Source organism: Coregonus lavaretus, assembly GCF_964263955.1.
Source record: "Coregonus lavaretus genome assembly, contig: HAP1_SCAFFOLD_47, whole genome shotgun sequence".
Lineage (NCBI taxonomy): Eukaryota > Metazoa > Chordata > Actinopteri > Salmoniformes > Salmonidae > Coregonus > Coregonus lavaretus.
The window spans coordinates 2,356,372-2,381,626 of record NW_028161510.1 but is presented as its reverse complement, the minus strand read 5'-3'; the positions used below and the strand labels follow the sequence as shown (position 1 = coordinate 2,381,626).

Here is a 25,255-nt window from a genome sequence, read left to right as displayed (position 1 = left end):
AGAGCATTAGTGAGGTCGGGCACTGATGTTGGGCGATTAGGCCTGGCTCGCAGTCGCCGTTCTAATTCATCCCAAAGGTGTTCGATGGGGTTGAGGTCAGGGCTCTGTGCTGGCCAGTCAAGTTCTTCCACACCGATCTCGACAAACCATTTCTGTATGGACCTCGCTTTGTGCACGGGGGCATTGTCATGTTGAAACAGGAAAGGGCCTTCCCCAAACTGTTGCCAAAAAGTTGGAAGCACAGAATCGTCTAGAATGTAATTGTATGCTGTAGCATTAAGATTTCCCTTCACTGTAACTAAGGGGCCTAGCCCGAACCATGAAAAACAGCCCCAGACCATTATTCCTCCTCCACCAAACTTTACAGTTGGCACTATGCATTCGGGTAGGTAGTGTTCTCCTGGCATCCGCCAAACCCAGATTTGTCCGTAGGACTGCCAGATGGTGAAGCGTGATTCATCACTCCAGAGAACTCGTTTCGACTGCTTCAGAGTCCAATGGTGGTGACTTTACACCACTCCAGCCGACGCTTGGCGCATGGTGACCCGTTTCATGAAGCCCCCGGTTTAGAACTCGGTATTGAGTGTTGCAACGGAGGACAGACTATTTTTATGCGCTGCGCGCTTCAGCACTCGGCGGTCCCGTTCTGTGAGCTTGTGTGACCTACCACTTTTTCGGCTGAGCCATTGCGCCTAGACGTTTCCACTTCACAATAACAGCATTTACAGTTGACCGGGGCAGCTCTAGCAGGGCAGAAATCTGACGAACTGACTCATTGGAAAAATGACATCCTATGAAGGTGCCACGTTGAAAGTCACTGAGCTCTTCAGTGAGGCCATTCTACTGCCAATGTATGTCTATGCAGATTGTATGGTTGTGTGCTCGATTTTCTACAAATGTCAGAAATAGCCGAATCCACTGATTTGAAGGGGTGTCCACGTACTTTTGTATAGTGTATCTTGTTATTTTGAAATGACTTGTTATGATCAATGACGTGAATAAACCCTGGATTAAAGACAGGGGGCGCTGTATTGAAGACCCCGCGCAGCCATCTTGGCACGCCTCCTCCGTTGTGAAAAAATATTTTGGAAGCGATAGAATTGCATTAATTAATGTCTACATTCGTTTTTGACACATTTATTCAATTACAGACACCTTAATGCATACTTTTAAATTATATTCTGTGAGCTAATCAAATAAAAAATGAAAACAATTATTTTAAAAAATGCCTTAAAGTATTTGTTTTGAGAGTTCTAATGTAACTGTCCCCACTACAACAAAAAATACTTGAATACATGTAATTATGTCCTCTAAACATTTAATAGAACATTCTGTAGAATTTCATTCATTACTATGCTATGGAGGACTGCTCCTACTGGCGGGTGCCAATATGGCCGACCCGTGGCTTGAAAGCCTCTCAATGGCCAATACATAGCATCTGCAATCCAGGATTTATATACATCATTGCTTATGATATTGTTTGCCAGAATGATATGAATATTTTCCAAAACTGTGTTGCCCACTCCAGTCAGCAGATGCCGATGTGACTCTTTCAAGTGATGTTTCCTGCCTTAGCTACGTGTAATCTAGTGGACGGGACGGGAAGCTTTTTCAACAACAACATGACTCATTAGCTGCCTCGGTATCTTGCTAGAAAACATAAAACCAAAACATCGGGGATCTTTGAACCATTTTGTGAATATTAACCTCAGTGTTTTAGACGCACTGTGTATTTACTCCATTTCGTATATATGTTGTTAGTCAAGCTAGCTGGTTAAGATAGCGTCTAGCCGAGTGCTAGGCTATCGCTAATTAACAAGCAAGCTAGGTAGCTAGCTAACATCCACAACCATGAGCTCAATAAGCTACTCGCCCCCTACTAAAGAAGAGGTCCGCTGGACGGAGAAAGAAGCTCTGGGACTGAACATTGTCGTGAAAGAGGAAGAGGAGGAGATGACTGTCACAGTCAAAGAAGAAGATAAAGAAGCTTTCAGAATGAAAGAAGAAGAGGAGGAGAAAGCTATCACATTGAAAGAAGAAGATGATGATGTTACAGTGAAAGGAGAGGAAGAAGGTTTTGGAGTAAATGGGGTGATGGATGTTACAGTGAAAGAAGAGGATGCCGTTTTTGGAGTGAAAGAGGAGGACATGACTGTCACAGGGAAAGGAGAGGAAGAAGCTTTCAGGGTGAAAGAGGATGTTTTAGTGAAGGAAGACGAGGACCTTTTTCAAGTGAAAGAGGAGGAAGAAGTTTTGAGAGTGAAAGAGGAGGGGAAGGAAGAGAAGATGACTGTCACAGTGAAAGAGGAGGAGGAGGCTGAAGAAGAGGAGGAGGAGACTGAAGATCAGATTAACACCAGTGAGTATTGTCTTAAAAACAGGGGCACAAACGATGTAGTTGTTTAACTAATGTGTAGTTTTAAAGGGACATTCTACTGAAGTTCTACACTTGAATATGTTGGTCTGTACTGTAGGAGTTGTTATTTTGATCTGTACTGTAGGAGTTGTTATGTTGGTCTGTACTGTAGGAGTTGTTATGTTGGTCTGTACTGTAGGAGTTGTTATGTTGGTCTGTACTGTAGGAGTTGTTATGTTGGTCTGTACTGTAGGAGTTGTTATGTTGGTCTGTACTGTAGGAGTTGTTATGTTGGTCTGTACTGTAGGAGTTGTTATGTTGGTCTGTACTGTAGGAGTTGTTATGTTGGTCTGTACTGTAGGAGTTGTTATGTTGGTCTGTACTGTAGGAGTTGTTATGTTGGTCTGTACTGTAGGAGTTGTTAAAGACTGGGGGCCGCCAACAAAACATTAACTATGAAAAACAGCGTCTCTACAGGGAGAGGAAGAAAGGCCAGATTAGAGAAAAGGCCTGGAATATAAAAAATGCAGAGAGGAAATGCAATGCCAGATCAGCCAAGCCTGAGGCAGTCGAGAGGAGATGAGGAAATGGAAAATCCAAGGAGGAGGCTGTAGTTGTTTAACTTGCACGTAATGACAGACATCTCTTTCTGTAGTGCTTTGTTCAATCTCAATACTCAACATCCCATGAGAACCACATGTTTTGAAGCTCTATGTTCTTGGTTTTTGAAATCTCAATGGTGTTATTCAGTCATTAGTTTAGTTTAGTTATAAAGTCATGTCTTATTTCATGGCATTTAGTTGAAATCTTGCCTTTCAGTTTATTTTCTAATGATGAAGAGGAAAGAATCAAGACAGGGAAGGATCATTTTGATCTGGATTAAATGTTCTATAGAAACTGACCTCAGATCCCAGAGGGATCTAGTCTGGATTAAACCTCAGTGAAAGACAGTTTTATTATGTGCAGGTTTTATTCAGGTCCCTGTTTAGTATGTACCTAAATACACTGTTTGTCTTTGGCAGGAGAGAGACCAAACTCTCACTCTGACAGCGGGAAGAGTCCTTCAGGGGAACCAGACCTAGAGATGCCCAAACCAGCGAGACCACACCAGTGTTCCCACTGTGCAAAGAGTTTTAAGTGGGTATGTTACCTGAAAGAACATGAAAGAATACACACAGGAGAAAAGCCTTTCCAATGTTCCCAGTGTGGAAAGAGTTTTACCCAATTAGGGAGCCTGAAAATACACGAGAGAACGCACACGGGAGAGAAACCGTACCACTGCTCCCAGTGTGAAAATACTTTTTTCTCGTCAGGGGACCTGCTAAAGCATAAAAGAACACACTCTGTAGAGAGGACCTACCAATGTTCCCAGTGTGAAAAGAGTTTTATCCAATTAGGGAACCTGAAAAGGCATTCGAGAACACACACAGGGGAGAAGCCCTACTATTGTTCAGACTGTGGAAATATATTTACCCAGCTAGGGAACCTAAAAAGGCATGAGAGGACACACAAAGGCGAAAAACCTTTCCAATGTTCCCACTGTGAAAAGAGTTTTACAGAGTTTGGGAGCATGACAAGACATGAGAGAATACATACAGGGGAGAAGCCCTACCATTGCTCCCAATGTGAAATGAGATTTTCCTCATCATGGTGCCTAAAATCACACAAGAGGACACACTTAGGAGAGAAGCTTTTCCAATGCTCCCAGTGTGTAAAGAGTTATACCCGGTTAGGGGACCTGAAAAGACATGAGAGGACACACACAGGATAAACGGATAAACCTCATCACTGCTCCCAGTGTTGCAAGAGTTTTATCCAGTTAGGGAGCCTGAAAATGCATAAGAGAATACACTCTGGAGAGAAGCTTTACCACTGATCCCACTGTGGATTGAAATTCACCTGGTTAAGGCAACTAAAAGAGCATGTAAATCCACACCTGAGAGAAACGTTATCAATGCTCCCAGTGTGGAAAGAGATATATTATATGACAAATTCATTAGTTAACACACACAGTGCATTTGTCTCATATTTTTGACTAAGAATGTGTTTTTGTTTATGTTTAAATCATATTGTAAAAAAGCATAAATAAATGTGTATGTTTTTTATTTCAACACATGAACTGAATATGGAGTATGTCAGAATAAATGTATATGCTCTGTGATTAAATTGCCTTTTTTAAACTCTGTGTGTATCTGCGTGTGTCATTCCTGGAGCACTACAGAGGGATATACTATGACACGGGATATAGGAGATGGAGGAGATGGAGGAGATGGAGATAAAGAGGTGGGAAGAGATGGAGGAGATGGAGGAGATATAGAGGAGATGGAGGAGATGGAGAGGAGATGGAGGAGATGGAGATATAGAGGAGATGGAGGAGATGGAGAGGATAGAGGGATGGAGGAGATAAGAGATAGAGAATATATAGTTTGGAGAGCGTTTGCAAATTGGCAAGACGTCGCCGAGGATTCAGAATAGAATGTTGATGCCTGGCCGACGTGTAAATGATGTAGAACTGTAGAATTTAGAATATAGGCATTCTAAATACATCTGCAAGAGGTCTTGTCAATGTCCAAACGCCCTCAATACTACATCACGTTGGGCAGACGTACACTGAGTGTACAAAACATTAATGACACCTGCTCTTTCCATGACATAGACTGACCAGGTGAATCCAGGTGAAATCTATTATTGATGTCACCTGTTAAATCCACTTCAGTCAGTGTAGATGAAGGGGAGGAGACCGGTTAAATAATTATTTTTAAGCATTGAGACAATTGAGACATGGATTGTGTATGTGTGCCATTCAGAGGGTGAATGGGCAAGACAAAATAGTGAAGTGCCTTTGAACGGGGTATGGTTGTATGGCCAGGTGCACCGGTTTGTGTCAAGAACTGCAACGCTGCTGGGTTTTTCATGATCAACAGTTTCCAGTGTATATAAAGAATGGTCCACCACCCAAAGGACATCCAGTCAACTTGACACAACTGTGGGAAGCATTGGAGTCAACATGGGCCAGCATCCCTGTGGAATGCTTTCGACACCTTGTACAGTCCATGCCCTGACAAATCAATTTCTGAGGGCAATAGGGGGGGGGGGGTGTTCCTTGTGTTTGGTATACTCCCAACTGTTATTATATAAAAATAAATGAAAATATAATGAGCGGATCACCTGCAGTACCCCCGCGGACCACAGGTTGGTAACAACTGCTCTACGTTCATTTACATAATATTTATTAAAAATAAACAAGATCAAATTACATCGTGATTGTTCTGGGAAAAATTACGAAGACGGTTTAACCCGTTACACTGGTGGAATTGGCCTGTGTGGATAGGGACAGATGTGTCTGTTTCTGACAGAAGAAATATCAAAAGGATATGCATGACCATGGGAGCAATTGAAAGAGAACACTGTTGTAGATCATTAAATGATCAGCCCAAAGGACTCAACAATTCACCTGACACAAGACTGAATCCAAACATTACACTGTTGATTTCGTGTGCATTTTACATTTACTGTACTTTTTGCAGCATTTGTCAATAACGAAATCTGAAAATACTGTGGATACATTCATTATCATAAGAATATTCATGAACATTTTGGGGTAGGTGCAACACAACAAAAATCCATTCCAAGGGTTTGAGTGAGACGTCTAACTGGTGTCTCCAGTTGGCCACACCCCTCTCCAAACTGTGGGTTTGAGTGAGAGGTCTAATTGGTGTCTCCAGGTGGCCACACCCCTCTCCAAACTGTGGGTTTGAGTGAGAGGTCTAACTGGTGCCACACCTCTCCAAACTGTGGGTTTGAGAGAGAGGTCTAACTGGTGCCTCCAAGTGGCCACACCCCTCTCCAAACTGTGGGTTTGAGTGAGAGGTCTAACTGGTGCCTCCAAGTGGCCACACCTCTCCAAACTGTGGGTTTGAGTGAGAGGTCTAACTGGTGTCTCCAAGTGGCCACACCCCTCTCCAAACTGTGGGTTTGAGTGAGAGGTCTAACTGGTGCCTCCAAGTGGCCACACCCCTCTCCAAACTGTGCAGTTCCTAAGTCATTTCAATGCACTTTTATGACTCCAGGAAAGAACCTTCAACTATAAGGGGTTTTTCTGAGCTCTCTTAGCGTTGCTGTTGAGGAACTGAAGAGAGCACACTTGTAGTTTTCTGTTTGGAACACAGCCCCTCCATCACACACTTACTGTAGTTGTTTACGAAACTCCCCCCCAAAAACGTTCCATTATGAAATCTCAATCTGGGTCAGGTAGGCATCACTTGAAAGGTTATTCTATTACCAACATGACCAGCTAACATATAATATACAATCTTACAGTGTCAGGCTCTTGATTTACAGCATTCCCCTCACTCAGAAAACACATCATATGCAAACATTTACCAGGAGGGATCATGTAGAGGTTTCATTCAGGTCTCTCTGTTTAAACAAACACTGTTTGTCTTTGGCAGGAGAAAGAACAGACTCAGTGAAACCACAGCCAGGACATCCAAACCAGCTAGACGAAACCACTACTCCCAGTGTGGAAAGTGTTTAGCCAGTTAGTGGGGCTGAAATCACACGAGAGAATACACACATAAGAGAAGCTTTTCCAATGTTCCCAGTGGAAAGAATTATACCGAGTTATGGAGCCTGAAAACACATAAGATGACACATAGGAGAGAAGCCTTAAAATAATCCACACCACAGAGAAATATATATTTCTCCCAGTGTGGAAAGATACAGTGCATTCGGAAAGTATTCAGACCCCTTGACTTTTTCCACATTTTGTTACATTACAGCCTTATTCTAAAATGGATTAAATTAATTTGAAGAGTGGTACTCAGTGATGTGTTGTATTGGATTTGCCCTAAACATAATGCTTTGTATTCAGGACAAAATGTTAATTGCTTTGCCACATTTTCTGCAGATTATTCTGTACAGGCTGTCATTTAGGTTAGTATTGTGGAGTAACTCCAATGTTGTTGATCCACCCTCAGTGTTGTCCTATCACAGCCATTACATTCTGTAACTGTTTTAAAGTCACCATTGCCTCATGGTGAAATCCCTGAGTGGTTTCCTTCCTCTCCCGCAACTGAGTTAGGAAGGACGCCTGTATCTTTGTGGTGTATTGATACACCATCCAAAGTGTAATTAATAGCTTCATCATGCTCAAAGGGATATTCAATGTCAGCTTTTTTTATTACCCATCTACCAATAGGTGCCCTTCTTTGGGAGGCACTGGAAAAACCTCCCTGGTCTTTGTCGTTGAATCTGTGTTTGAAATTCGATGCTCGACTGAGGGACCTTACAGATAATTGTATGCGTGGCGCACAGAGATGAGGTAGTCATTCATAAATCATGGTAAACACTATCACTGCACACAGAGTGAGTCCATGTAACTTATTATCTGACTAGTTAGAATTTCGTTACTCCTGAACTTATTTAGACTTGCCGTAACAAAGGGGTTGAATACTTATTGACTTGAGACATTTCAGCTCTTCATTTTTTATTACATTTGTAAACATTTCTAAAAACATAATTCCACTTTGACATTATGGGGTATTGTGTGTAGATCCGTGACACAAAATCCAGGCCGTAACACAACAAAACGTGGAAAAAGTCAAGGGGTGTGAATACTTTTTGAATGCACTGTAAACTTAACATTCATGAAATAACACACACAGTGCTCCAGCACTTGTCTCATATTTTTGACTGAGAATATGTTTTTGTTTGAAATGAAATTGTACAAAGTGTACTCAAAAATAAATGTGTATCTTAAAACATAAGCAGCCCTACAGATAATCAAGAGCGCTTGTTTATGGGTCATTCCTCCAGCCCTACAGATAATCAAGAGCTATCTGCATCTGATCCATTTCCTCTATCGTTGCCGTATGTATCTCAATATCACACAATATAATAAATGCCATTTAGCAGACCCTTTCATCTAAAGTGACTTCCAGTCATGTGTGCATACATTTTACATATAGGGACCCACTGTCTTGACGTTGAAAGCGCCATGCTCTACCAACTGAACTACAGAGGACCACAGAGTGTGGCTTTAAGGGGACAGCATGGTTTCATGTAGATGTGGGAAAAAAGACAGATCAATATTTTTTTTACATTTCCATATTCAAATGGGTATGCTACCAAGCAGGATCAATAAGTTATCCAGCTAACTTTGATAAAGAACCAGAAATTACTATAGAATTTCTGAGTTATTAAAACAATCTAAACTTAGATATACGTTTTTGGTTGTTTTATTAGAGACCATTGCAATTTCAATCTTTAAAAAAGTATATAAAAATATTCCCCTATAATAATTAGGCAAGCTAGCTAAATATCTCATTGATCTTGCTTTGTTGAATACCTTTCAGGTCTAAATCTGCGTAGAGGAAAGTTTGACCAATCAAGAAAAAAGTATTATTTACAATGACTGCTGACGAACTCACTGATCCTGCTTTGTTGAATACCTTTCAGGTCTAAGTCTGCATAAAGGAAAGCATAGCTGTAAGAAGTAAGAGAACACGTCATCTGGTTGTTTTGAAATGACTCTTTATGACAATATTTGCCATAAGAAACAATGTAGTGAATATTTTCCTGAACTGCGTTACCCACTCCAGTCAGCAGATGGCGATATGAGTCTTTCAAGTGATGATTCTTGCGTGACGTATAATCTCGTGGACCGGACGCTTACTTTTTGAACAACAAGGCTACTGATTCAACCACCTCGGTAGCTTGCTAGCAACATAAAACCAAAACATTGGAGCATTATGTGTGTATTAACCTCAGTGTTTTAAACACACTATCTGCGTATAAAGTGACTGCATTTCATTTCATATTGACGTTGTTGTTAGTCAGCTCTGGTTAAGATAGCCTAGCACTATAGGCTAGTCGGGAATGCTAAATAGCTAGCTAGCTAGCTAACATCCCAGACCATGAGCTCACTAAACTACTCCCCGCCTACCAAAGAAGAGGTCCGCTGGACGGAGAAAAAAGCTCTGGGACTGAACATTGTCGTGAAAGAGGAAGAGGAGGATATCGCAGTGAAAGAGGAAGAGGAGGATATCACAGTGAAAGAGGAGGCGATGACTGTCACAGTCAAAGAAGAAGATAAAGAAGCTTTCGGAATGAAAGAAGAAGAGGAGGAGAAAGCTATCACATTGAAAGAAGAAGATGATGATGTAACAGTGAAAGGAGAGGAAGAAGGTTTCAGGGTGAAAGAGGAAGAGGATGTTTCAGTAAAGGAAAAAGAGGACGTTTTTGGAGTGAAAGAGGAGGGGGAGGATGATGAGGAGGAGGACACTGGAGATCAGATTAACACCAGTGAGTATTGTCTTAAAAACAGGGGCACAAATTCTGCAGTTGTGTGGCTTTAGGGGGTATTCTACTGAAGTTCTACACTTGAATAATTTTGTTCTGTAGGAATTGTTGAAGATAGAAAGACTGGGGGCCACCTAGCCTGTTACTCCTTACAGTCCAAGGACCTGACATGTTCTGTTTTACAGGCAAATTGGCTCTGGAAGCCAAAACAGCCAAATAACTCCATCCTAAACGTGAATCGATTCTAAATTGTGGTACGGTTCTACAAACATAAATCCCTCTACTTTCATATCGCATTAAAAATAATTTCACAAAAACACACACTTACTGTTTTAACCAGCTTTAACACAGTTGCAGCCGTCTTCCATTTACACACATGTCTTAGGAGACGCAGATAGCTGATTAGCACAGGTAGTCAACTCTGTCTCTGTCTGTTTTTCCGTAAACACGCGCTGTAACGTGGAGATATGGCCGCGTGGGAACAAACACTAATAAGATACAGTATCTTGTTTAAACAGATTTTTATGGTGATTTTTTAATGCAAATTCGATTTCTGCGGGGCCACGAAATTGGACTCCTTCAGTAGCAGTTTAAATGTAACTACATTTCATTTTAAAACAATGGAGCAACAAGATTACATTTGATCAAATAAAAGTTAGTTTAGCAGAAGGATTACATATATCTAGGATTAATTCAAATCTAGGTTTAAAGTTTGGTGCAACAAGATTACATGTTAAACCTTGATTTAACCCAGTTTAAGAGTTAATCCATATTGGTGAAACCCACTCTAAATGTAATAGTGTTTTTATTAGCCTCCAAAGCACTACAGCCACTCTGTGATGACACGCTCTGATCTTTTATTGAGGGATCTAGTCTAGATTAAACCTCATAGACAGTTTTATCATGTGGAGGTTTCATTCAGGTCTCTCTGTTTAACCAAATACTCTGTTAATCTTTGACAGAAGAGAGACCAGACTCTCACTCTGACAGCGGGAAGAGTCCTTCAGGGGAAGCAGCCCCAAAGAAGTCCAAACCAGCGAGACCACACCACCGCTCCCAATGTGGGAAAAAATGTAACCGGTTAGGACACCTGAAAGAACATAAGAAAACACACACAGGAGAGAACCCTTTCTACTGCTCCCAGTGTGGAAAGGGTTTTAGACACTCAGACCATCTAAAAGTGCATGCAAGAAAACACACTGGAGAGAAGCCATATCAATGCTCCCAGTGCAATTTTTTTTTTCACTCATCAGGGGACCTGAAATCACATGAGAGAACGCACTGTGTAGAGAGGCTTTTCCAATGCTCTCAGTGTGGAAAGAGTTTTACCCGGTTAGGGAACCTGAATATGCATTTGAGAACACACACAGGGGAGAAGCCTTTCCACTGCTCCCTTTGTGGAAAGAGTTTTACCTGGTTAGGGAACTTGAAAATGCATGAGAGAATACACACAGGAGAGAAGCCTTTCCACTGCTCCCTGTGTGGAAAAAGTTTTACCTGTTTAGGGACACTGAAAAAGCATAAGTTGACACACACAGGAGAGAAGCCTTTCCAATGCTGCCAATGTGGAAAGAGTTTTACCCAGTTAGTGAACTTGAAAAGGCATGAAGGAACACACACAGGAGAGAAGCCTTTCCACTGCTCCCAGTGTGGTAGGGGTTTTAGACACTCAGGGCATCTAAAAGTGCATGAAAGAACACACACTGGAGAGAAGCCATATCAATGCTCCCAGTGTGGAAATACATTTTTTTCATCGCGGGACCTGAAATCACATGAGAGAACACACTTAGTAGGGAGGCCTTTCCAATGCTCTCAGTGTGGAAAGAGTTTTACCCGGTTAGGGAACCTGAATAGGCATTTGAGAACACACACAGGGGAGAAGCCATACCACTGCTCAGACTGTGGAAAGAGATTTACCCAACTAGGGGATCTGAAATCACATGAGCGGACACACACAGGAGATAAGCCTTTCCAATGCTCTCAGTGTGGAAAAAGTTTTGCCTGCTTAGGGAACTTGAAAATGCATGAGAGAATACACACAGGAGAGAAGCCTTTCCACTGCTCCCTGTGTGGAAAGAGTTTTACCTATTTAGGGACACTGAAAAAACATGAGATGACACACACAGGAGAGAAGCCTTTCCAATGCTCCCAATGTGGAAAGAGTTTTACCCAGTTAGTGAACCTGAAAAGGCATGAAGGAACACACACAGAATAGAAGCCTTTCCAATGTTCTCATTGTGGAAAGACAATTTCCCAGTCAGAGGACCTGAAATCACATGAGAGAATAGAGAGGCTGTGGTTCTGACTTATGTTTTTGACTAAGAATTTGTGTTTTGGTTTATGTCACATGAAATCATATTGTACGTATGAAAGTTTACTAAAGAATAGGCCTACTTTTGTTTTAGTTTTTCTTCTCAAGACATGATCACATCTAAAATCAGTATATATGTATATTTTTATGTGTAGATTTGGATATTGGTATTTCAAAATGTAAAAAAAAAAACATACAAAAAATATATGCCAACATTTGTTTTCTTTTTCTCAAGATATGATCACATCTAAAATCAGAATATATTTTAAATGTATGTTATTTTGATTATGAATTTTGATTGATTGTATACATGTATAAACCCTTATATACATGTATGATTTGGATATTGGTATTTGAAAATGTAAATACTTTTTAGATTAATAAAATGTGCTTTTCTTGATTCTAACCTTGAAACTTCTTGAATTTATTTGTGTTTCATTTAGTTAATTTGTGTAGTAATCATCAAGCTGAAAATGTAGTCATGAAAAACATTCACTACCTCATGAATGTTCCCATCAGTATTATTCCGTCAGAGAAAACACAGCTGCTGATTGGCTGCTGCAAAATTTTAGTCTGAATAAAAGTCAAATGATGTTGCCATCTACATCTATTTATTGTTTATTGTTTAGCTGCTTATTGTGATATGTTTGTTTGACTGATGCTGTTGTATAGTATGTTTGAAATTCGCACTCATTACAAATCTGCAATGATCAAAACATGCTACTTTTTGTACGTTTCTATATAATATAAATTTTTATTTTAATGAAATAAATGAAAAAATAAACGTTTAACTGACTGAGTTACCCACTCCAGTCAGTAGATGGCGATGTGCGTCTTTCAGGCGATGCTGCCAGAGTGTGACGTATAATCTAGTGGACGGGACACTTCTTCAATAACAACAACAGCTAGGGTGTAATCAAAGACAGGACTGTCTTTAGATAGGCAGAAACTGCTTCTCTAATAGAAATGCCTGATCACGTTTGTAGGCGATGTCATGGCGACGTTGGTTAACTAAGGGTCAATCTCATCCTCTTCTTCCAACTCACTGAATTTTCCTCTTCTTACAATTCAGACTCCGAATTGACAGAGACATGATCCTCATATTCGGAACAATCTTCATCTTCCAAAGTGGAAGACACTCCTTCCACACCAGCTTCTCTCTCTGCAAAAATAATGTCTAAGGCCCTCTGAGCAGAGATTATTTTTGCCATACTGATTGATTGTGGTAAGGAGCCACACATGCAAAGCTATTTATTTGTTGTGTCCCTCCCCCAATTTGCACCTGGCTGGGGTAGAGTGTGGGAAAGCTCTACCAACTGAGCTACACGGGGGGACATGTGATGTCTTTCCAACTGCTATGGTCATTGTCATGCCACAGATCTGTCATGCCAGAGATCATAGGAGTTGTCTAATCAACTCTAACAGATCTGGGACCAGGCTCTCTAGACATACATGTTTTCCACATTTTGTGACATTACTGTCAGGACCCGGTGCGAGAAACAGTCACTAATAATTGTCAGAACCCAGAAGATGAGGCAGACACAGCAGTACTAGAGATGGTGGTTTAATAAAGAACAAAAATCCTCAGGCAAAGAAACTAAATCCACAATGTCCAAAAATAAAGCCAAGAGGCACAAAGAGGAAAACCTCCAAAAAACAAAGAAGCTCCACAAAGTGGTAAAAAATCCCACCAGAGAAATATCCATATAACACAAGGCTTGGGCTGGGGCTGGGTGCTAACTTACAAACACTGAGCAAGGAACTGAGGAACACACAGGGTTTAAATACTAACAGGGGAATGACCTACAGGTGCAAACAATAATTAGATCAAGAAAAAACAAAAGGTACAAAAAAGGTGCAATGGGGACATCTAGTGACCAAAACCCGAACAGTCATGGCCAAAACCTGACAGAATCCCCCTCCTAGGAACGGCTCCTGACGTTCCTACCAGCCTTCTCAGGGTGGAGGGCCCTGAACTGACGAATGAGGTCAGGGTCCAGTATGTCCTTGGCAGGAACCCAGGAGCGCTCCTCGGGACCGTAGCCTTCCCAGTCCACCAGATACTGCCAGGACCGCTGCACCCGGCGGGAATCCAGTATCCGGTGGACGGTATAAGCCGACTGGCCACCGATGACACGGGGCGGAGGGGGAGGTCTGCCTGCCGGAATAAGGGGAGAAAAAACAACAGGTTTTAATAAAGAAATGTGAAATGTTGGATTGATCTTAAGGGATCTGGGTAAGTGCAGGCGAAAAGTAACGGGATTGACTCTCCTGGCAATCTTAAAGGGACCGATGAACCTCTGGGACAGCTTGCGAGACTCCACCCGTAGCGGTAGGTTCTTAGTTGAGAGCCATACTCTCTGGCCGGGGTACAGGGTAGGACCGGGACGGCGACCTCTGTTGGCTTGTCGTTGGTACTGCTGAGAGGAACGCAGAAGATTAAGACGTGCCTTCTTCCACGTAAGCCGACAGCGTCTGATGAACCTCGAGGCTGAAGGCACTCTGACTTCTGCCTCCTGGTCCGGGAACAATAGAGGTGCATAGCCAAACTGACACTCATGCGGGGACATACCAGTGGAGGAGGAGCACAAGGTGTTGTGCGCGTACTCGGCCCAAACAATGAAGGATGACCAAGTGGACGGGTTGTTGGAAACCATGCATCTGAGGGTGGTTTCCAGCTCCTGATTCATCCTCTCAGTTTGGCCATTGGACTCCGGATGGTACCCGGAAGATAAACTGGCCGTGGCCCCTATGAGTTGGCAGAAGGCCTTCCAAAACCTTGAGGCGAACTGGGGACCTCTGTCGGAAACCATATCTTGCGGGATCCCAAAGACTCGGAACACATGGTTAATCACCAACTCAGCTGTTTCCTTGGCAGAAGGTAATTTGGTCAAAGGAACAAACCTGGCCGCCTTAGAAAACCTGTCGATGATGACTAGGATCGTAGTATTACCATGGGACGGAGGAAGGCCAGTAATAAAGTCCAATGAGATATGGGACCAGGGTCGGTGGGGAATAGATAGAGGGTGAAGGAGTCCTTGAGGGCGAAGGTGAGAAGATTTGCCCTGGCAGCACACGGAACAGGCCTTGATGAAAGTGGCAACGTCTTCCTTCATGGTGGGCCACCAGAACTTACGCTGGATGAACTCCAAGGTGCGGCCTATGCCCGGGTGACAGGTGAGGCGAGAGGAGTGCCCCCACCGAAGGACTTGGGACCTTGCTGCCTTGGGAACAAACAACCGATTAGCAGGACCTCCACCAGGGCCCGGTTCGATGGCTTGAGCTTGTTTCACGGTATCCTCCACTTGCCACGAGATCGGAGCCACGATCTTAGCGGCCGGAAGGACAGTCATGTCAGTATCTTCTCGAATGGCAGGAGAGTAGATTCGTGACAAGGCGTCCGGTTTGAGATTCTTCGACCCGGGTCTATAGGTGAGGATAAACTGAAATTGGCTGAAGAAAAGAGACCATCGAGCTTGTCTGGCGTTCAACCGCTTCGCCTGCTGGATATACTCCAGATTCTTGTGGTCCGTAAGCACTTGAAACGGTTGAGAAGCCCCCTCGAGCCAGTGTCTCCATTCCTTCAATGCCATCTTAACCGCTAGGAGTTCACGGTCCCCCACATCGTAATTCCTCTCGGCCGGGGTAAGCCGGTGAGAGAAGAAGGCGCAAGGATGAAGCTTCTTGTCTTCACCCCTCTGAGACAGGACAGCTCCAACCCCAACCTCTGATGCGTCTACCTCCACCACAAAAGGTTCCTCCGCCGTTGGTAGTGTCAGGATGGGAGCAGAGAGGATGCGCTGCTTGAGTCCTTGGAAGGCCGTCTCAGCTTCTCTTCCCCACAGAAACCTTGTGTTGCCACCCTTGGTTACCGCCGAGAGAGGGGCTGCCACCGAGCTGAAGTTCTTGATGAACTTGCGGTTAAAGTTGGTGAAGCCCAGGAAACGTTGAACTTCCTTAACGGACTTGGGGGTGGGCCAATCCGCTACCGCCTCTACCTTCTTGGGGTCCATCTGGACTCGTCCGGGTTCCACTATAAATCCCAGGAATTGTACTCGAGAGGAATGGAATTCACACTTCTCCGGCTTAACGTACAAATGGCTGTCTAGGAGGCGTTTGAGCACTTGTCTGACATGCTTAGTGTGTTCTTGAAGGGAGCTCGAAAAGATGAGGATGTCATCCAAGTACACAAACACGAAGATGTTAAGCATATCCCTAAGCACATCGTTTATGAGCGCTTGGAACACAGCCGGAGCGTTGGTCAGGCCGAAGGGCATCACCGAGTATTCGTAGTGACCAGTAGGCGTGTTGAAAGCGGTCTTCCACTCGTCCCCGGGTTTGATCCGCACAAGATGGTATGCGTTCCGCAGGTCAAGCTTAGTGAAGACAACTGCTTCCTGGAGCAGCTCAAAGGCTGTGGCCATAAGAGGTAGCGGGTAGCGGTTACGGACGGTTATGGCATTGAGTCCCCGGTAGTCGATGCAAGGTCGTAATCCGCCGTCTTTCTTGGCCACAAAGAAAAACCCTGCTCCCGCCGGCGAGGTAGATGGACGCATGAGGCCTGCTGTCAGAGCGTCCTTGATGTAGGTATCCATAGCAGCTCGTTCGGGAGGAGAAAGGGAAAAGATCCGACCCCTGGGAGGGCAGGTCCCCGGCAACAGGTCGATGGTGCAATCGTAAGGTCTATGGGGTGGTAGTTTGGTGGCCCTCTGTTTGCTAAATACCAGTTTGAGGTCATGGTAACACTCGGGAACTCGGGACAAGTCGATGGATTCTAGAGACTCGGAAGGAGAACTCTGGGAACTCGGGAAGATACAAGTGGCTTGGCACGTGGGACCCCACTGCTTGATAGTGCCCACAGACCAGTCGATGTGAGGGTTATGGCTGTGAAGCCAGGGATAGCCAAGGACGAGAGGAAACTCGGAACAGGCGATAAGATGAAAGTTCATCACTTCCTTGTGTTGGGAAACTGAAAGTCGTAAGGGGGTAGTGGCACGAGTGACAAGTCCAGATCCCAAAGGACTTCTATCCAACGTAGTAACCCTTATGGGGTCACTTAGAGGTTCAGAAGGAACGCCATTCTCCTTCGCCCAGATCCCATCCATGAAGTTACCTGCGGCTCCAGAGTCTACCAAGGCTTGAAGAGAAACCTCGTGGTCGTCCCAGGAAAGGGTAACAGGAATGAGCAGGCGGGAGTTGGATGGATGGGAGGAGGTTATGTTTCCCGTTACAGTCCTCCCAGGCCTGCACGGGAGAGTGCGTTTCCCTGGAGCCCGGGACACGTGGAGCGGAAATGGCCCGGTTTGCCGCAATATAGACAGCATCGCTCCCTCATCCGGCGGTCTCTCTCAGCCTGGGAGATGCGTCCAACCTGCATGGGTTCTGGTGGAGCCAGCGAGGATAAAGGTGGAGACTCGGAGTTGGAACCGATAGGAACTAGGGTGAGCGGTCTATGGTTTTGTTCTCTCTCTCTCAGACGCTGGTCTATGCGTGAAGCCAACTTGATAAGGGACTCGAGGTTGTCCGGTGGTTCCCGAGTGGCCAGTTCATCTTGGATGGTGTCAGAAAGACCCTTCAAAAAACACACTGTGAGCGCCTCGTCGTTCCAGCCACTTGCTGCTGCCACAGTGCGGAACTGGATGGCATAGTCCGTCACGCTGCGCCGACCTTGGCGGAGAGTCAGGAGCTGTTTGGCTGAGTCAGGGCCGTTGGTAGGACCTTGAAACACTCGCTTGAATTCTTCAGCAAAGGTAGAGTAGCTGGCACAGCAGGGACTTTGGGCATCCCACACAGCAGTAGCCCAGGCTAGGGCCTTTTCCGACAGCAGGGTGATGATATATGCTATCTTGGACCGGTCGGTGGGAAACGACGATGGTTGCAGCTCAAAGGAGAGAGAACATTGGGTGAAAAACCCCTTACAAACACTTGGGTCCCCTGAGAACCGTTGAGGAGGCGGCAGACGAGGTTCCGCCAGGGGATTAACTGCCAGGAGCCCTTGAATCGGATGAACTGGAGCAGAAGCGGTTGCCGGGGAAAGTCGATCCGAAATCTGCTTTATGGAAGTCAGCATCTCTGACAGAAGTTGAGAATGTCTAGCCATTAAGGCCTCTTGCTGAACCAGAGCAGCTTCGTGGCGTTGGACAGTCCCCTCATGGTGGGACAGCATGGAAAAAAAATCCTCAGGCAAAGAAACTAAATCCACAATGTCCAAAAATAAAGCCAAGAGGCACAAAGAGGAAAACCTCCAAAAAACAAAGAAGCTCCACAAAGTGGTAAAAAATCCCACCAGAGAAATATCCATATAACACAAGGCTTGGGCTGGGGCTGGGTGCTAACTTACAAACACTGAGCAAGGAACTGAGGAACACACAGGGTTTAAATACTAACAGGGGAATGACCTACAGGTGCAAACAATAATTAGATCAAGAAAAAACAAAAGGTACAAAAAAGGTGCAATGGGGACATCTAGTGACCAAAACCCGAACAGTCATGGCCAAAACCTGACAATTACAGCCTTATTCTAAAATGGATGAAATCGTTTCCCCTCATCAATCTACATACAATACCCCATAATGACAAAGCAAATAGAGGTTGTAATTTTTTTTAGCAAATGTATTTTTTTTTAAACTACGGACATATCACATTTACGTAAGTATTCAGACCCTTTACTCAGTACTTTGTTGAAGCACCTTTGGCAGCGATTACAGCCTCAAGTCTTCTTGGGTATGATGCTACAAGCTTGGCACACCTGTATTTGGGGAGTTTCTCCCATTCTTCTCTGCAGATCCTCTCAAGCTCTGTCAGGTTTGATGGGGAGTGTTGCTTCACAGTAGTTTTTAGGTCTCTCCAGAGATGTTAGATCGGGTTCAAGTCTGGGCTCTGGCTGGGACACTCAAGGACATTCAGAGAATTGTCCCGAAGCCACTCCTGCGCTGTCTTGGCTGTGTGCTTAGGGTCGTTGTCCTGTTGGAAGGTGAACCTTTGCCACAGTCTGAGGTCCTGAGCGCTGTGGAGCAGGTTTTCATCAAGGATCTCTCTGTACTTTGCTCCCTTCATCTTTCCCTCAATCCTGACTAGTCTCCCAGTTCCTGCCGCTGAAAAACATCCCCACAGCATGATGCTGCCACCACCATGCTTCACTGTAGGGATGGTGCCAGGTTTCCTCCAGACGTGACGCTTGGCATTCAGGCCAAAGAGTTTAATCTTGGTTTCATCAGAGCAGAGAATCTTGTTTCTCATGGTCTGGGAGTCCTTTAGGTGCCTTTTGGCAAACTCCAAGCGGGCTGTTATGTGCCTTTTACTGAGGAGTGGTTAACGTCGGGCAACTCTACCATAAAGGCCCGATTGGTGGAGTGCTGCAGAGATGGTTGTCCTTCTGGAAGGTTCTCCCATCTCCACAGAGGAACTCTGGAGCTCTGTCAGAGTGACCATCGAGTTCTTGGTCACCTCCCTGACCAAGGCCCTTCTCCCCCGATTGCTCAGTTTGGCCGGGCGGCCAGCTCTAGGAAGAGTCTTGGTGGTTCCAAACTTCTTCCATTTAAGAATGATGGAGGCCACTGTGTTCTTGGGGACCTTCAATGCTGCAGAACTGTTTTGGTACCCTTCCCAAGATCTGTGCCTCGACACAATCCTGTCTCGGAGCTCTACAGACAATTCCTTTGACCTCATGGCTTGGTTTTTGCTCTGACATGCACTGTCAACTGTGGGACCTTATATAGACAGGTGTGTGCCTTTCCAACTCATATCCAATCAATTGAATTTACCACAGGTGGACTTCAGTCAAGTTGTAGAAACATCTCAAGGATGATGAATAGAAACAGGATGCACCTGAGCTCAATTTCGAGTCTCATAGCAAAGGGTTTGAATACTTATGTAAATAAGGTATTTCTGTTTTTTATTTTTTATAAATTTGTAAAAATTTCAAAACCTGTTTTCGCTTTGTCTTTATGGATATTGTGTATAGATAAATTAGGATTTTTAATTTATTTTATCCATTTTAGAATAAGGCTGTAACGTAAAAGAAATGTGGAAAAAGTCAAGGGGTCTGAATACTTTCTGAATGCACTGTAGATGTATATAATGAACAGACTAGGTCTATAATGAACATCCACTAGTGGCTAACACATTCTATTCAGACAAAAATGTATTGCATTAATCCAATCATTTTTACAATCAGCACCTTTCTTCTCTGACATGGAATAATACTGGTGGGAACATTCATGAGGTAATAAATGTTTTTCATGTCAATAACTTATCAAAGTTGCTATCAGAACAACGTCATCACATTTTCATTCACCTCTGCTAGCACACAAATTAACTCAATTAAACAATACAATTAAATTCCAGAGGATTCAAGGTTTAAATTAAGAAATGCACATTCTATTAAATATTTTATATAATTTACATTTTGAAATATCCAAATCATATAATGAACATCTAAGGATTTATGCTTCTATTCAATACATCTAAATCATAATCAAAATAAAATACAAATTTAAAAATGTGGAGCGGCTGTGGTTCCAAATTCTCTGGAACCCTTTTTGTGATAACTAAAGATCCAAATGTTTCTCCAAGATTCTCTACTTACCGTACAGTCTCTGTTTACTCGTTCGGCTGCCCAGAGAATTCCAGTGATGAATGGTGCTTGTTTAATAGTTAGATCAAGCTGAATCAATGTCTGCAAGATCACATAGGTCTAATGATAGTATTCTACATAACAGAACCCAATGTTATAGAATAGTACACCGTTACTGTAACGCAAAAAAACACCACCACATTTCTTATGAGATTTTAGGATGATTTTGCGAATGGTCGCATGATTCATTTTTCATGCGGAAAAACTCAACACCACGCCAGTATGAAATATGTGCCAGTATGAAGTTTGCTAAAAAACATTTTCTCAAAAAATTCACTCAAATGTACATAATTCAAAACAACACTTTCGAGATAACACTGTACAAATTTCAAGAAGATTTAAATGCGTATCCCCATTAAATGGATTGAGATCAGATGGCATGAAGACACTGCATGGACGTCTCACCTGTAAAACGTAAAGAATCATCATCCACGATTAACAGGGAGAACAGGGAGGGCGGGGTAGAGAAACACGTGCCCCTTACCAATCAGAACGCTCCAACCCGCAGCCAATGCCTTTAAATGATACATTCGGATTTTAGATGTGATCATGTCTTGAGAAGAAAAACAAAAGTAGGCCTATTTTTTTTGCTTTCATACATTCAGTTAAACAAAAACACACATTCTCAGTCAAAGACTTAATCAAGTCCTCTGACCAGGTAAACGTATCGCCTTCTTCTCCTGTATTCTTTCATGCTTTTTCAGGTGCCTTAACCAAACAAAACGCTTTCCACACTGGGAAAAGAGGTAAGGCTTTTCTCTTGTGTGTGTCCTCTCATGCCGGTTCAGGTTCCCTAACAGGGTAAAACTCTTTCCACAGTGGGAACATTGGCAAGGCTTTTGTCATGTGTGTGTTCTCTGATGATCTTTCAGGTGTGCTAACTGGATAAAACTCTTTCCACACTGAGAGCAATAGAAGGTCTTCTTCCCTTTTCTGTGAATTTTCTCATGTGTTCTCAGGGTCCCTAACTGGGTAAAACTCTTTCCACACTGAGAGCACTGAAATGGCTTATCCCCTGTGTGTGTTCTTTCATGCTCTTTCAGATTCCCTGACAGGGTAAAACCCTTTTCACACTGGGAGCAGTGATAAGGCTTCTCTCCTGTGTGCATTCTCTCATGCTCTTTCAGATGCGATGACTGGATGAATCTCTTTCCACACTGTGAGCATTGGAAAGGCTTCTCTCCTGTGTGTATTCTCTCATGCTTTTTCAGGTCACTTGATGAGAGAAATGTATTTCCACACTGAGAGCATTGAAATGGCTTCTCTACAGTGTGTGTTCTTTCATGCACTTTTAGATACCCTGAGTGTCTAAAACCCTTTCCACACTGGGAGCAGTGATAAGGCTTCTCCCCTGTGTGTATTCTTTCATGCACTTTTAGATACCCTGAGTGTCTAAAACCCTTTCCACACTGGGAGCAGTGATAAGGCTTCTCCCCTGTGTGTATTCTTTCATGCTCTTTCAGATTCCCTGACAGGCTAAAACTCTTTCCACACTGGGAGCAGTGATAAGGTTTCTCCCCTGTGTGCATTCTCTTATGTTCTTTTAGGTGGCCTAACCGGAGAAATCTCTTTCCACACTGGGAGCAGTGGTGTGGTCTTGCTGGTTTGGGCATCTCTGGGTCTGGTTCCCCTGAAGGACGCTTCCCGCTGTCCGAGTGAGAGTCTGGTCTCTCTCCTGCCAAATACAAACAGAGTATTTATTTAAACAGAGAGACCTGAATTAAACCTGCACATGATAAAACTGTCTTCCTATGAGGTTGGATTGGCAGTACAGTGCCTTAAGAAAGTTTTCACACCCCTGGACTTTTTCCACATTTTGTTGTGTTACAGCCTGAATTTAAAATGGATTCAATTGAGCTTTTTTGTCATTGGCCTTCACACAATACCCCACAATGTCAAAGTGAATTTTTTTATACATTTTTACAAATTAATTAAATGAAAAGCTAAATGTCTTGAGTCAACAAGTATTCAATTCCTTTGTTTTGGCAAGCCTAAATAAGTTCAAGAGTAAAAAATTTGCTTACCAAGTCACATAATAAGTTGAACGGACTCACTCTTTGTGCAGTAATTGTGTTTAACATGATTTTTGAATGAGTACCTCATCTCTGTACCCCACACATACAGATAATTATAAAGGTTCCTCTGTCGAGCAGTGAATTCCAAACACAGAATCAACCACAAAAATCAAAGAGGTTTTTCAATGCATGAGGCCAATGTTGACTTACAGAGTTTAACAGTTACAGAGTTTAATGGCTGTGATAGGATAAAACTGAGGATGGATCAACAACATTGTAGTTACTCCACAATACTATGCCAAATTGACAGAGTGAAAAGAAGGAAGCCTGTATAGCATAAAAATATTCCAAAACATGCATCCTGTTTGCAACAAGGCACTAAAGAATTCACCTTTCAGCAGGACAATAACCTACAACACAGCCAAATCTACACTGGAGTTGCTTCGTTACCAAGAAGACAGTTAATGTTCCTGAGTGGCCTAGTTACATTATAGACTTAAATCTGCTTAAAAATCTATGGCAAGCCATGATCCCCAACAACTTGACAGATCTTGAAGAATTTTGCAAGGAATTATAGGCAGATATTGCACAATATAGGTGTGAGACTTAGGGACGGGGAGGGGGGGGGGGGGGCATCAACATTTTGATGCCACATTTATAATTATATAAAATATTAACAAAACATATCGACTTCGACACTTCAATATCAATCTCGACAAACCGAAAACACATCACTACCTTGTAGGCTTAACCAGTATGGAAGGCTTGGCAATCTACAAATGTCATTAAACGAAATAATATATTTAGTTTTTTGATACCGTCGTTTTGTTGTTTATTTGGGACAATATTTGTTGTACAGTGTAGCCTACATTTTTCCCACGATATGTTATACTTCGTCGAGCCTTTAATATCTAATTGAAATAGCAAATGTTTTTGTAATAAATCTCAATGAAAATGGCCGTTCCTTGTACGTATGCAATTCACACACGAGTCAGAAGTTATCAGGGGAACCATTATTTTATTTAGGTTATCTGGTTGCTAAAAAGGAGTAAACATTTGCAACGAAAAAGCGTCTCTCATTACAACGACATGATGTGTTGATAAATCAAAGGAATATTGTCCATAAATCAAGGCCCTAGCCTTCACATCTAAATGAAATGTAGGCTCTACTAAAGCCTCTAAATATAGGTTATCAAGTCACAACAAGGCCGACTTTGAAGCCACGTCAGTGAATGCAATGCCGTGCCTGGGGGCGAGATCCTGAATGGACAGCGCTCCAAATGTGGCGCCAAAGCTCATCTGAAACAGGTATAGTCAGCGGAGCTCCGTGGTGCTGAATGAAAAGCGTCTCGGTCTTGTATTTTCTGTAGGTCACGTAATTTTACTGTAAAAAAAAAAAAACTGTTTGTTGACCGATTAATGAGGGTCGGTTTGTCGGCTGCAAAATTGAACAAAATGTGCGTCCCTAATTACAGGCAACATTCACACTGAGCTAAAGGCTAGAGCTGCCACTTTCAAGGAGCAGGATACTAATCTGGACGCTTTCCCTCTGACTAACAAACAGGCAAAGCATCAATATAGGGCTAAGATCGAATTCTACTACACCGGCTCTGATACTCGTCGGATGTGGCAGGGCTTGCAAACTATCATGGATTACAAAGGGAAACCCAGTGACACAAGCCTACCAGACGAGCTAAATGCCTTTGATGCTCGCTTCAAGGCAAGCAACACTGAACCATGCGTAAGAGCACCAGCTGTTCTGGACGACTATATGATCACGCTCTCCGTAGCCGATGTAAGTAAGATCTGTGAACGAGTGAAACGGGGAGAAGGGAGGAAGAGACAGCAACCAAGGCTACTCGCGCTAGAGTAGACTAATAGCTGCCATAGCTAGGTTATTTATCATCCAATATGATTACATAGTACCTGTCTTGACTGCATCAAACCGGGAGAAGCTAGTTAAGCTAGGTAACGTTAGCTAGCTAGGTTAACTGAGGCTGCAGTGCATGCGCTTTCCCATCCTACAGTCACAAACAACAACTTAATTCAGAATATTAACCTCTACCGGTTGAGCTAACGTGCGCGAATGTGATTAGCATGATTGTTGTAAGTAACAGCAAACTTTCCAGGACATAGACATGTCTTACATGGGCAGAAAGCTTAAATTCTTGTTAATCTAACTGAACTGTCCAATTTACAATAGCTATTACAGTGAAAAAAAATACCATGCTATTGTTTGAGGAGAGTGCACAACAACAAACAACTTATCACGGCAACTGGTACATTCACCTCTGAAGGTAAATAATGTACTTACATTCAGTAATCTTGCTCTGATTTGTCATCCTAAGGGTCCCAGAGATAAAATGTAGTATAGTTTTGTTTGATAAAATCCATTTTTATATTCAAATTTAGGAACTGGTTTCTACAGTTTGAACCCTTGCTGTCTCTGGCTCCACACCCACCGCGCCCGGCCATCTAGATGTGTGAAAGTTAGTGTATAAGCTGATGATCCATCATGTATGACATTCCTGGGAGTGTGTAAACTTACATTTTGTATTACCATATCATTTTTGTATGTTCTCTATAGTTATGTACTTGAAAAAGTATCAATTGACCAATTCGGCACATTTGGGCAG

The 25,255-nt window shown here is 43.1% G+C and overlaps 1 protein-coding gene and 1 pseudogene across 2 annotated transcripts in view; both read left to right on the top strand.

Moving 5' to 3' along the window:
• Positions 1-1,668: 1,668 nt before the first annotated feature.
• Positions 1,669-25,255, top strand: part of LOC311120521 (uncharacterized protein) — a gene marked incomplete at its 3' end in the record, with an annotated part of 53,307 nt that continues 29,720 nt past the window's right edge. The window contains exon 1 of the mRNA XM_084195106.1: positions 1,669-2,359. Coding sequence (XP_084051232.1) covers positions 1,852-2,359 — 508 coding nt within the window. The 5' untranslated portion in view covers positions 1,669-1,851. The remainder of the gene's footprint in view (positions 2,360-25,255) is intronic.
• On the top strand, positions 2,989-11,976 carry LOC311120494 (annotated as a pseudogene). The gene is made up of 4 exons: positions 2,989-3,010; positions 3,379-3,466; positions 11,456-11,834; positions 11,874-11,976. The product of its transcript is annotated as an uncharacterized misc_RNA (transcript).